At 46.1% G+C, this 12,418-nt stretch overlaps 1 protein-coding gene across 1 annotated transcript in view; it reads right to left on the minus strand.

Moving 5' to 3' along the window:
• LOC142294881 (calpain-13-like) overlaps positions 1-12,418 on the minus strand; it is a 212,644-nt gene that overhangs the window by 50,203 nt on the left and 150,023 nt on the right. Inside the window, exons 17-21 of the mRNA XM_075337943.1 lie at positions 11,568-11,636; positions 2,583-2,651; positions 1,939-2,007; positions 814-856; positions 313-375 (exon numbers count right to left, since the gene is read on the minus strand). Coding sequence (XP_075194058.1) covers positions 313-375; positions 814-856; positions 1,939-2,007; positions 2,583-2,651; positions 11,568-11,636 — 313 coding nt within the window. The remainder of the gene's footprint in view (positions 1-312; positions 376-813; positions 857-1,938; positions 2,008-2,582; positions 2,652-11,567; positions 11,637-12,418) is intronic.

Here is a 12,418-nt window from a genome sequence, read left to right on the forward strand (position 1 = left end):
TAATGGAAGATACTATAACAGCTTTTAAAAAAGGGCTGGATGATTTCCTCAGTACACACAACATTGTGGGTTATAAGTGACTTGGTGACCAGGTGTAGAACTGGTGGAGGAAGGGGGAACTAGATGGGCCGAGGTCTTTTTTTCAACCTTAGTAACTATGTAACTATGTCACTTGTACCTATTATATTCTTTGGGGCTGTGCACGGGACCAACTGGTCCAAGGTTTTTGGCTACCCATTAACTGAACACGGGCCACTACTCCTGTCTCCACCCTAACAATAAAGAACATGTTCCCAATATTAATATAATCACCTGATTGGTATAATGGGTAAAAATATCTTCATAGTTTTCTTCTTGATATTTCGTTAAAACTACCTGTATGTGGAGTGGAAAAATAAATATTACAAGAACATATTTTACTTACAGTTACCAAGTAAAATAATCCACCACCCCCAGTAATTTATAAACTTATTATTGCAGAAAGGTTATGCTAAATCCCTGCAGTCATGCATAAAACAGAGATGGTTAGTACAGGCTTCCCTACAGTGCTGTAGATATGAGAAAGCAGGTTATTGGCTAAGCAGAAGGGAAAAGGGGTGTGGTCAGACAATGCTCCTCCCCTGAGGAACAGTTCTGAAGCAGAAAGTTGATGTTCGATTGGTGCTGCTGTTTAATTCTGAAGGATTTCTCCAGTTCTGTGCTTATTATATCCCATGTGTATAAGCATATGCAAAGATATTTCATACAAGAAAATCTGAGCGGGCAAAAGTTGAGCATTGATCAAAGCAATTATGTAGACGAGTTTCCCTTTACCTTAGGATTCTGAGCATTTAAGCTGAGCGCAGAGTCAAAGTCACTACATGAAAACAAAAGAAAAAGTTACATTCAAAACATTATTTTATTACTTTACATTGTTCTCAGAGGAAATAGTGAGGAGCTTTCTGTTGCTGCAAGCTGCTTCCCAATGCAGTCTCCTAGGTACCTCTCCTCTCAGGAACCATCCAGAGGACTTATATAATGCCATGCTGTTCCCATCCATTTCAGTAATATTCCTGCTTCCCCGGTCCTCCTTTTAGGGTCTTTCCCAAAAATTGATCAAATATCTGTCATGTGAGTGACAACGGCAAGTAAGGCGTACGACACAACACTCAACAAAACAAGGGGTACACCGGGGACACTTTTACAATGGTGGGCCCTAGCACTAGTGAGGGGTAAGATGGTACACCTCCTTCACTCATCTGCAGCTGTAACCTACACTCCTAGCCAGTCCCTATAAAAGTTCTGCACCTCTCACGGAACGGGATACCTCAGACCCTGGCAGACCCTGTAATAGACCTGGCTAGTGACCAGGAAGATGAGGGACGCTAACCCCACCGCTCCACTAATAACACACCAGAGGAAGGAAATACATACAGCAGAAAAACAACAGACAGCCTAAGCTCAACTTCCAGAGAGGGCTCCACCAGCTCCTTCCACCTCCAGGCCAAGCATCCAAATGAGTAAGAATAACTGACACCCTCTACAAGCAGCAGAGGGTATATATAGGGACTGGTCCAAACTGAAAACAGGGAAGGTACTAAGAATGCTTGCTTGCAAGGAATACTGACATTAACCCTCTCCTCCCCAAAGGAAAGGGAATACAGGAGTCTCACAAGGCAAAGAGACTCTGGCCCAGAAACTGTCACTGGTCTCGACAACAGAGAGACGACCATGACAGTATCCCATTGACTTCCATTGTACTCGTTACTCGAATGTAGATCATCCAAGCGTCTGACCTGCTCGATTCGAGGACCGAGCGCTCAAGCATTTTAGCGCTCACTCATCACCACTAATTACAAGAGAATCCTAGTTTGGAAAGTAAGTGGCAGCTCCACTGATGTAATGTAAGGGAATTGTGCAGTTTACTAGTTAATAAATAGGGACTTATCTGCTACTTACTGTGACGGGATGCTGCTGGAGCGACATTCTCGGCTCCTTTCGCTTGCCCATGTTTCATTATCTGAAAATCTACAATTATAAAGTTTATTATAACCTTATGAGGCAAACAATGCGCGAAATATATTAAAAAATAAATAATAAAAGCTCCACAATCACTTTTTCTAGCCCCATGCCTGAAAAAAACCCCAACAAAAACAACAAAAAACGATTTCTGATATATAGAAATAATTGCTATAAAAGGAAATGAAATTTAATAGATTTTTTTGCTAGTAAATATTATTTTGAATAATAGACATTTATTTCCATTTTATTCTTTATTGTTACATATTTTCTTTGCATAGAATACAAATTATATTAAATATGGGCCCGACATATCACGAAAAAGAAAGGCAAAAATGGTCTGAATATCCAAATGAGAAAAAAAAATAGATATTAATTCTTAAAATTGTATGTACGAAACTTTTGATGTTTTTAATATCTATATAGAGATGGCAGCGTCCGGCCGCTATTTATGTAAGGTACTTTCATTAATATTTTACATAATAAATTGTAAATAGACACTGATATAACATAAGGTGCGGAAAAAGCAGAAATCCTCAGATTATCACTGTATATCATGTATATATTACTAATCTGATACTTACTGTGAGGAAGGGCCACTGGAACAAGGCTCTCTGCTCCTATAATATGCGGATCTTTCATGTTCTGAATACCTACAATTATAACGCACACACAAATAACACTACATTAAATGATTGCATTATATTTAAAGTGGTATAAAAATACAAGATAATATTCTGTCTGCAGCCACCACTAGGGAGAGCTCCCTGTATACAGAGATACATGATAAGATCCTGTCTGCAGCCACCACTAGGGGGAGCTCCCTGTATACAGAGATACATGATAAGATCCTGTCTGCAGCCACCACTAGGGGGAGCTCCCTGTATACAGAGATACATGATAATATCCTGTCTGCAGCCACCACTAGGGGGAGCTCCCTGTATACAGAGATACATGATAAGATCCTGTCTGCAGCCACCACTAGGGGGAGCTCCCTGTATACAGAGATACATGATAAGATCCTGTCTGCAGCCACCACTAGGGGGAGCTCCCTATATACAGAGATACATGATGATATTCTGTCTTCAGCCACCACTAGGGGGAGCTCCCTGTATACAGAGATACATGATAAGATCCTGCCTGCAGCCACCACTAGGGGGAGCTCCCTGTATACAGAGATACATGATAAGATCCTGTCTGCAGCCACCACTAGGGGGAGCTCCCTGTATACAGAGATACATGATAAGATCCTGTCTGCAGCCACCACTAGGGGGAGCTCCCTGTATACAGAGATACATGATAAGATCCTGTCTGCAGTCTCCACTAGGGGGAGCTCCCTGTATACAGAGATACATGATAAGATCCTGTCTGCAGTCACCACTAGGGGGAGCTCCCTGTATACAGAGATACATGATAAGATCCAGTCTGCAGCCACCACTAGGGGGAGCTCCCTGTATACAGAGATACATGATAAGATCCTGTCTGCAGCCACCACTAGGGGGAGCTCCCTGTATACAGAGATACATGATAAGATCCTGTCTGCAGCCACCACTAGGGGGAGCTCCCTGTATACAGAGATACATGATAAGATCCTGTCTGCAGCCACCACTAGGGGGAGCTCCCTGTATACAGAGATACATGATAAGATCCTGTCTGCAGCCACCACTAGGGAGAGCTCCCTGTATACAGAGATACATGATAAGATCCTGTCTGCAGCCACCACTAGGGGGAGCTCCCTGTATACAGAGATACATGATAAGATCCTGTCTGCAGCCACCACTAGGAGGAGCTCCCTGTATACAGAGATACATGATAAGATCCTGTCTGCAGCCACCACTAGGGGTTAAGGGGTGCATGCATGCGGGGTGTTGCATGCATGCCATCTCTTGCTAAGTGCCATCATTGCGAAGTGCTGGGCAGTTACCTCAATGGCAGTTAGTCAGGGCAGGAGTCTGCAGGTAAATTACTCTTTGACGCCATCTGTTTTAACCTTAACTATTATCTCACTCTCTATCATCCTATGTGCTTTTTCTGTTCACTTTCACCGCCCTGTCCCCCCTCCATCACCACTCATCCACATCAGCCCCTCTCTCCTCCCCTCTCCTATGTACAGCTCCTAGGCTCTTTTCACCTATCTTAATAATCTGACTCAATCAAGCTCCAGGGACTTCCAAAAAAAGCCATGCCACAAGTCCAAAAACCATCTGACCTTTCTCCTTCTACTCCTACTTCTTTCAGGTGATATCTCTCCTAATCCCGGTCCACCCCAGGCTAACTTTACCCCCTCCCCCACCTCCCATAGAAACCCTGATAATATTATTAACATTCCCTGTACACCCTCGCTTCCCTCTTTTAATTGTGCTCTATGGAATCCACGGTCCGTATGTAACAAGCTTCCTTACATCCACAACCTCTTTCTCAATAACTCTCTTAACTTACTAGGCCTAACTGAAACCTGGATTCAGGATTCTGATACTACTTCCCCTGCTGCCATCTCTCATGGTGGTTTACACTTTTCCCATTCACCAAGACCTGGAAACAGACATGGTGGTGGAGTAGGCTTACTACTGTCCCCACAGTGCACTTTCCAGGTCATCCCCCCAGCTCCATCACTCTCATTCCCATCCTTTGAGGTCCACACCATCAGGCTCTTCCATCCCCTCTCCCTCAGAGTAGCTGTCATATACCGTCCACCAGGCTCACCCACCCAGTTCCTTGACCACTTTTCAGCCTGGCTGTCACACTTCATGTCCTCAGAGTTACCAACCCTGATCCTAGGAGACTTTAACATCCCCATGAACAGCCCCTCCTCCCCTTCTGCATCCCAGCTTCTATCTCTCACCACCTCCCTTGGCCTCTCACAGCTCTCATCCTCTGAGACACATGAAGATGGTAACACCCTTGACCTGGTCTTTATCCGCCTCTGCTCAATCTCTGACTTTGACAACTCACCTCTTCCCCTCTCTGACCACAACATCCTCTCCTTCAAGCTCACAAACCCTCGTCCGCCCCAGCACACTCCCACCAATCACACATTCAGAAACCTACAGGCCATCGATTCTCAGACACTTTCAGACTCTTTACACACATCACTGTCCCCTATATCCTCACTTTCCTGTCCTGATCTGGCTGTAAAGCACTACAATGACACACTCAGGACTACGCTAGACCAAGTAGCGCCCCTCACCCTCAGAAAGACCAAACACAGAGTAAAACAGCCCTGGCTCACATCACAAACTCGATTTCTCCAGCGATGCTCCAGGAGCGCCGAACGCCTATGGAGGAAAACCCGCACACCAGAAAACTTCATCCACTACAAGTTCATGTTAAGGACCTATAACTATTCCCTTCACCTCGCCAAACAGACCTACTTCACCAACCTTGTTTCCTCACTTGCCAACAATCCAAAAAAACTCTTTGACACCTTTCACTCCCTCCTCAGTCCCAAAGTACAGACCCCTGTCACAGCCCTTCATGCTGATGACCTGGCCTCGTATTTCACAGAGAAAATAGAAAACATCCGCCAAGAGATCAGCTCCCAGCCACCAAGCCCTGTGAATCCCATCCCTCCCCATATTCCATCCAGCTCACTTTCCACATTTGACCCAGTCACAGAGGAGGAAGTCTCCAGGCTCCTATCCTCCTCTCGTCCTACAACTTGCCCTACTGATCCCTTCCCCACACCTCTACTCCAGTCCCTCTCTCCGGTTGTCGCCACTCACCTAACTAAAATCTTCAATCTCTCTCTCTCTTCGGGTATCTTCCCCTCCTCCCTCAAACACTCCATCATTACTCCATTATTAAAAAAAAACTTCTCTCGATCCGTCCTGCACAAGCAACTACAGACCAGTCTCCAATCTCTCCTTCATCTCTAAACTCTTGGAGCGCCTGGTCTACTCTCGCCTCACCCGCTACCTCTCCTCTCACTCTCTTCTAGATCCTTTACAGTCTGGCTTCCGCCCTTTACACTCAACAGAAACTGCCCTTGTCAAAGTGACCAATGACCTATTGACAGCAAAACGTAACGGTGACCACTCTCTGCTTATTCTTCTTGACCTTTCTGCTGCCTTTGACACTGTTGACCACCATCTCCTTCTCTCTATGCTCCACTCTATCGGCCTAAAGGACACTGTTCTTTCCTGGTTCTCTTCCTATCTTTCTGGCCGCTCATTCAGTGTATCATTTGCTGGCTCCACATCTTCTCCTCTTCCTCTCACTGTTGGGGTCCCTCAAGGTTCAGTCCTTGGCCCTCTTCTTTTCTCCCTCTACACTGCCCCAATTGGTCAGACCATCAGCAGATTTGGCTTTCAGTACCATCTTTATGCTGATGACACACAGCTATACACCTCCTCCCCTGAGCTCACCCCCGCTGTACTACAGAACACCAGTGACTGCCTGACTGCAGTTTGCAATGTCATGTCTGCTCTCTATCTGAAACTTAACCTTTCCAAAACTGAACTTCTTCTTTTCCCTCCATCTTCCAACTTTCCTCAACCTGACATCTCCCTCTCTGTGTGTGGCACAACGATAAGTCCTAGGCCGCAAGCCCGCTGCCTGGGGGTTATACTTGACACTGATCTCTCCTTCATCTCCCACATACAATCTCTTGCCCGCACCTGCCGCTTGCACCTCAAGAACATCTCTAGAATCCGCCCCTTTCTCACAATGGAAACGACAAAAACCCTCACCGTGGCCCTGATCCACTCTCGCTTGGACTACTGTAACTCTCTATTAATTGGTCTCCCCCTAACTAGACTCTCTCCTCTACAGTCAATCCTTAATGCAGCAGCCAGGGTCACCTATCTGGCTAACCGCTACTCGGATGCCTCTGCTCTGTGCCAGTCATTGCACTGGCTGCCCATATATCATAGGATCCAATTCAAACTGCTTGTTCTCGCCCACAAAGCTCTCCACAGGGCGGCAACCCCTACATCTCCGCCCTTCTCTCTACCACCACAAAGCTCTCCACAGTGCAGCACCCCCCTACATCTCCACCCTCCTCTCTGTCTATCAGTCCACCCGTTCTCTACGCTCTGCAAGCGACTTTCGACTAACATCCACACTAATTCGAACCTCCCACTCCCGGATCCAAGACTTCTTCCGAGCTGCACCAACCCTCTGGAACGCTCTACCCCAAGAAGTTAGGACAAATCACAACTTACTCAGCTTCAGACGCACCCTAAAGACGCATCTTTTTAGGGCGGCCTATCACACTCCCTAATCAGATTCGATTCACATAGTCCCTCTACAACCTCTCACAACATAGCTCCACATCAAACTCCATGGCACCCAAAGGCATCTCAAGGCTCGGGCCCACTGGTCCAGGAAACCATTATCCAGCCCCATTTCCGTGAGATGGTTGGATTGTCAGTGTAAATAAGCACTTGAACCTTGCCTCTCCCCCCATCTCATTGTAGATTGTAAGCTCTCACGAGCAGGGTTGTATTTTTTTCCCCTCTAAATATTGTATTTCTATAACTGTTACTTGTTTGTATATGATCCTCCTGAATTGTAAAGCGCTACGGAATATGTTGGCGCTATAGAAATAAAGATTATTATTATTATTATTATAAGATCCTGTCTGCAGCCACCACTAGGGGGAGCTCCCTGTATACAGAGATACATGATAAGATCCTGTCTGCAGTCACCACTAGGGGGAGCTCCCTGTATACAGAGATACATGATAAGATCCTGTCTGCAGCCACCACTAGGGAGAGCTCCCTGTATACAGAGATACATGATAAGATCCTGTCTGCAGCCACCACTAGGGGGAGCTCCCTGTATACAGAGATACATGATAAGATCCTGTCTGCAGCCACCACTAGGGAGAGCTCCCTGTATACAGAGATACATGATAAGATCCTGTCTGCAGCCACCACTAGGGGGAGCTCCCTGTATACAGAGATACATGATAAGATCCTGTCTGCAGCCACCACTAGGGGGAGCTCCCTGTATACAGAGATACATGATAAGATCCTGTCTGCAGTCACCACTAGCAGGAGCTCCCTGTATACACAGATACATGATAAGATACTGTCTGCAGTCACCACTAGGGGGAGCTCCCTGTATACAGAGATACATGATAAGATCCTGTCTGCAGCCACCACTAGGGGGAGCTCCCTGTATACAGAGATACATGATAAGATACTGTCTGCAGCCACCACTAGGGGGAGCTCCCTGTATACAGAGATACATAATAAGATCCTGTCTGCAGTCACCACTAGGGGGAGCTCCCTGTATACAGAGATACATAATAAGATCCTGTCTGCAGTCACCACTAGGGGAAGCTCCCTGTATACAGAGATACATGATAAGATTCTGTCTGCAGCCACCACTAGGGGGAGCTCCTTGTATACAGAGATACATAATAACATAATAAGATTGTGTCTGCAGCCACCACTAGGGGGAGCTCCTTGTATACAGAGATACATGATAACATCCTGTCTGCAGCCACCACTAGGGGGAGCTCCCTGTATACAGAGATACATGATAAGATCCTGTCTGCAGTCCCCACTAGGGGGAGCTCTCTGTATACACAGATACATGATAAGATCCTGTCTGCAGCCACCACTAGGGGGAGCTCCCTGTATACAGAGATACATGATGAGATCCTGTCTGCAGTCAGCACTAGGGGGAGCTTCCTGTATACAGAGATACATGATAAGATCTTGTCTGCAGTCACCACTAGGGGGAGCTCCCTGTATAAAGAGATACATGATAAGATCCTGTCTGCAGACACCACTAGGGAGAGCTCCCTGTATACCGAGATACATGATAAGATCCTGTCTGCAGTCCCCACTAGGGGGAGCTCTCTGTATACACAGATACATGATAAGATCCTGTCTGCAGCCACCACTAGGGGGAGCTCCCTGTATACAGAGATACATGATAAGATCCTGTCTGCAGCCTCCACTAGGGGGAGCTCCCTGTATACAGAGATACATGATAAGATCCTGTCTGCAGTCAGCACTAGGGGGAGCTCCCTGTATACAGAGATACATGATAAGATCTTGTCTGCAGTCACCACTAGGGGGAGCTCCCTGTATACAGAGATACATGATAAGATTCTCTCTGCAGTCACCACTAGGGGGAGCTCCCTGTATACAGAGATACATGATAAGATCCTGTCTGCAGACACCACTAGCGGGAGCTCCCTGTATACAGAGATACATGATAAGATCCTGTCTGTAGCCACCAATAGGGGGAGCTCCCTGTATACAGAGATACATGATAAGATTCTGTCTGCAGTCACCACTTGGGGGAGCTCCCTGTATACAGAGATACATGATAAGATTCTGTCTGCAGTCACCACTAAGGGAAGCTCCCTGTATACAGAGATACATGATAAGATCCTGTCTGTAGCCACCACTAGGGGGAGCTCCCTGTATACAGAGATACATGATAAGATCCTGTCTGCAGCCACCACTAGGGGGAGCTCCCTGTATACAGAGATACATGATAAGATCCTGTCTGCAGCCACCACTAGGGGGAGCTGCGTGTATACAGAGATACATGATAAGATCCTGTCTGCAGCCACCACTAGGAGGAGCTCCCTGTATACAGAGATACATGATAAGATTCTGTCTGCAGCCACCACTAGGGGGAGCTCCCTGTATACAGAGATACATGATAAGATTCTGTCTGCAGCCACCACTAGGGGGAGCTGCGTGTATACAGAGATACATGATAAGATCCTGTCTGCAGCCACCACTAGGAGGAGCTCCCTGTATACAGAGATACATGATAAGATTCTGTCTGCAGCTACCACTAGGGGGAGCTCCCTGTATACAGAGATACATGATAAGATTCTATCTGCAGTCACCACTAGGAGGAGCTCCCTGTATACAGAGATACATGATAAGATCCTGTCTGCAGCCACCACTAGGTGGAGCTCCCTGTATACAGAGATACATGATAAGATCCTGTCTGCAGACACCACTAGGGGGAGCTGCGTGTATACAGAGATACATGATAAGATCCTGTCTGCAGCCACCACTAGGAGGAGCTCCCTGTATACAGAGATACATGATAAGATCCTGTCTGCAGTCACCACTAGGGGGAGCTCCCTGTATACAGAGATACATGATAAGATCCTGTCTGCAGTCACCACTAGGGGAAGCTCCCTGTATACAGAGATACATGATAAGATCCTGTCTGCAGTCACCACTAGGAGGAGCTCCCTGTATACAGAGATACATGATAAGATCCTGTCTGCAGTCACCACTAGGGGGAGCTCCCTGTATACAGGGATACATGATAAGATCCTGTCTGCAGTCACCACTAGGGGGAGCTCCCTGTATACAGAGATACATGATAAGATTCTGTCTGCAGCTACCACTAGGGGGAGCTCCCTGTATACAGAGATACATGATAAGATCCTGTCTGCAGCCAACACTAGCAGGAGCGCCCTGTATACAGAGATACATGATAAGATGCTATCTGCAGTCACCACTAGGGGGAGCTCCCTGTATACAGAGATACATGATAAGATTCTATCTGCAGTCACCACTAGGGGGAGCTCCCTGTATACAGAGATACATGATAATATCCTGTCTGCAGCCACCACTAGGGGGAGCTCCCTGTATACAGAGATACATGATAAGATCCTGTCTGCAGACACCACTAGGGGGAGCTGCGTGTATACAGAGATACATGATAAGATCCTGTCTGCAGCCACCACTAGGAGGAGCTCCCTGTATACAGAGATACATGATAAGATCCTGTCTGCAGTCACCACTAGGGGGAGCTCCCTGTATACAGAGATACATGATAAGATTCTGTCTGCAGCCACCACTAGGGGGAGCTCCCTGTATACAGAGATACATGATAAGATCCTGTCTGCAGCCACCACTAGGGGGAGCTCCCTGTATACAGAGATACATGATAAGATCCTGTCTGCAGCCAACACTAGCAGGAGCGCCCTGTATACAGAGATACATGATAAGATGCTATCTGCAGTCACCACTAGGGGGAGCTCCCTGTATACAGAGATACATGATAAGATTCTATCTGCAGTCACCACTAGGGGGAGCTCCCTGTATACAGAGATACATGATAAGATCCTGTCTGCAGCCACCACTAGGGGGAGCTCCCTGTATACAGAGATACATGATAAGATCCTGTCTGCAGCCACCACTAGGGGGAGCTCCCTGTATACAGAGATACATGATAAGATTCTGTCTGCAGCCACCACTAGGGGGAGCTCCCTGTATACAGAGATACATGATAAGATCCTGTCTGCAGCCACCACTAGGGGGAGCTCCCTGTATACAGAGATACATGATAAGATCCTGTCTGCAGCCACCACTAGGGGGAGCTCCCTGTATACAGAGATACATGATAAGATCCTGTCTGCAGCCACCACTAGGGGGAGCTCCCTGTATACAGAGATACATGATAAGATCCTGATCCAAAAATAATTCATATAATTCATGTTAATGGACAAAATTTAATAGCACAGAATCATATATTGGATGTAAGGGGCAGCTGTACTTGCAAAGGCGGAATTTCTCAGTTTACCATTGTGTACCATATGCAGTACATTACATAGGGACTTATCTGATACTTACGGTGATGAGGAGCGTCTGGTGAAACGTTCTTGGCTCCTTTCATTTAACATTGCTGGGGTGTCTGAACATCTACAAATAGACACAAGAACACACATTATACTATATTGAAGAGTAACCCAGAAACAATCATGGCTGAAAAGTGGAAAGAAACAGAAGAGGAGACAAGTATGACTGATGCCATTAATAGGTAAAACAGAGGCACCCGTCATAGGCTGGCGGAAGTCAAAACCAACTTGACGAGTCTACGTTTTGGCCCGTTTTACTCACTGTGTGCTATATGAGGACATTAGTAGATAAAGCCAGTGCCAGGAGAAGAATTATTTGCTCTCAATAAAGAAAATGTATCATTTATCTTACTAAGAGCGATCAATCTTTTTCTTAGGGGTAGAGGGGATACATGGCAAGCTAGGGTCTCCAATAGAGGTCTTGGTTTTGCATATCAGCCTCAAAAAATCAGCGGGACCATTTCAGTTGAAACTTTTCTGCTTGGTTGTGACACCGGAATCTTCAGGGGTGTAACGTCAAAACTACTGGAAATGACATCAGAAAGCCTTTTCAGCCAATCATCAGAAAGACGGCCCATGAGGAACCGATGACTGCATTGGTTGTACATTTGCACTTAGTATATAGATAGCGTCAAAGTGCTGGATATGTGCAAAGTGTGACTCTCTTCCAGGGTACAAATGCACAGGGTGTATTCATGCTACAGAATTTTCCATTGATATGTGGTGAAAGATTTGAAGTCCTCAGCAGAGGCTGGTCTCTTCACCCAGAACATGCCAACTTTATAGGATCCCTTCAATTCCTTATGTGCACAGAACCTTTTAAATCAGTTTTTTAGGTTAAAAAAC

This window comes from Anomaloglossus baeobatrachus, chromosome 3, assembly GCF_048569485.1.
Source record: "Anomaloglossus baeobatrachus isolate aAnoBae1 chromosome 3, aAnoBae1.hap1, whole genome shotgun sequence".
Classification (NCBI taxonomy): Eukaryota; Metazoa; Chordata; class Amphibia; order Anura; family Aromobatidae; genus Anomaloglossus; species Anomaloglossus baeobatrachus.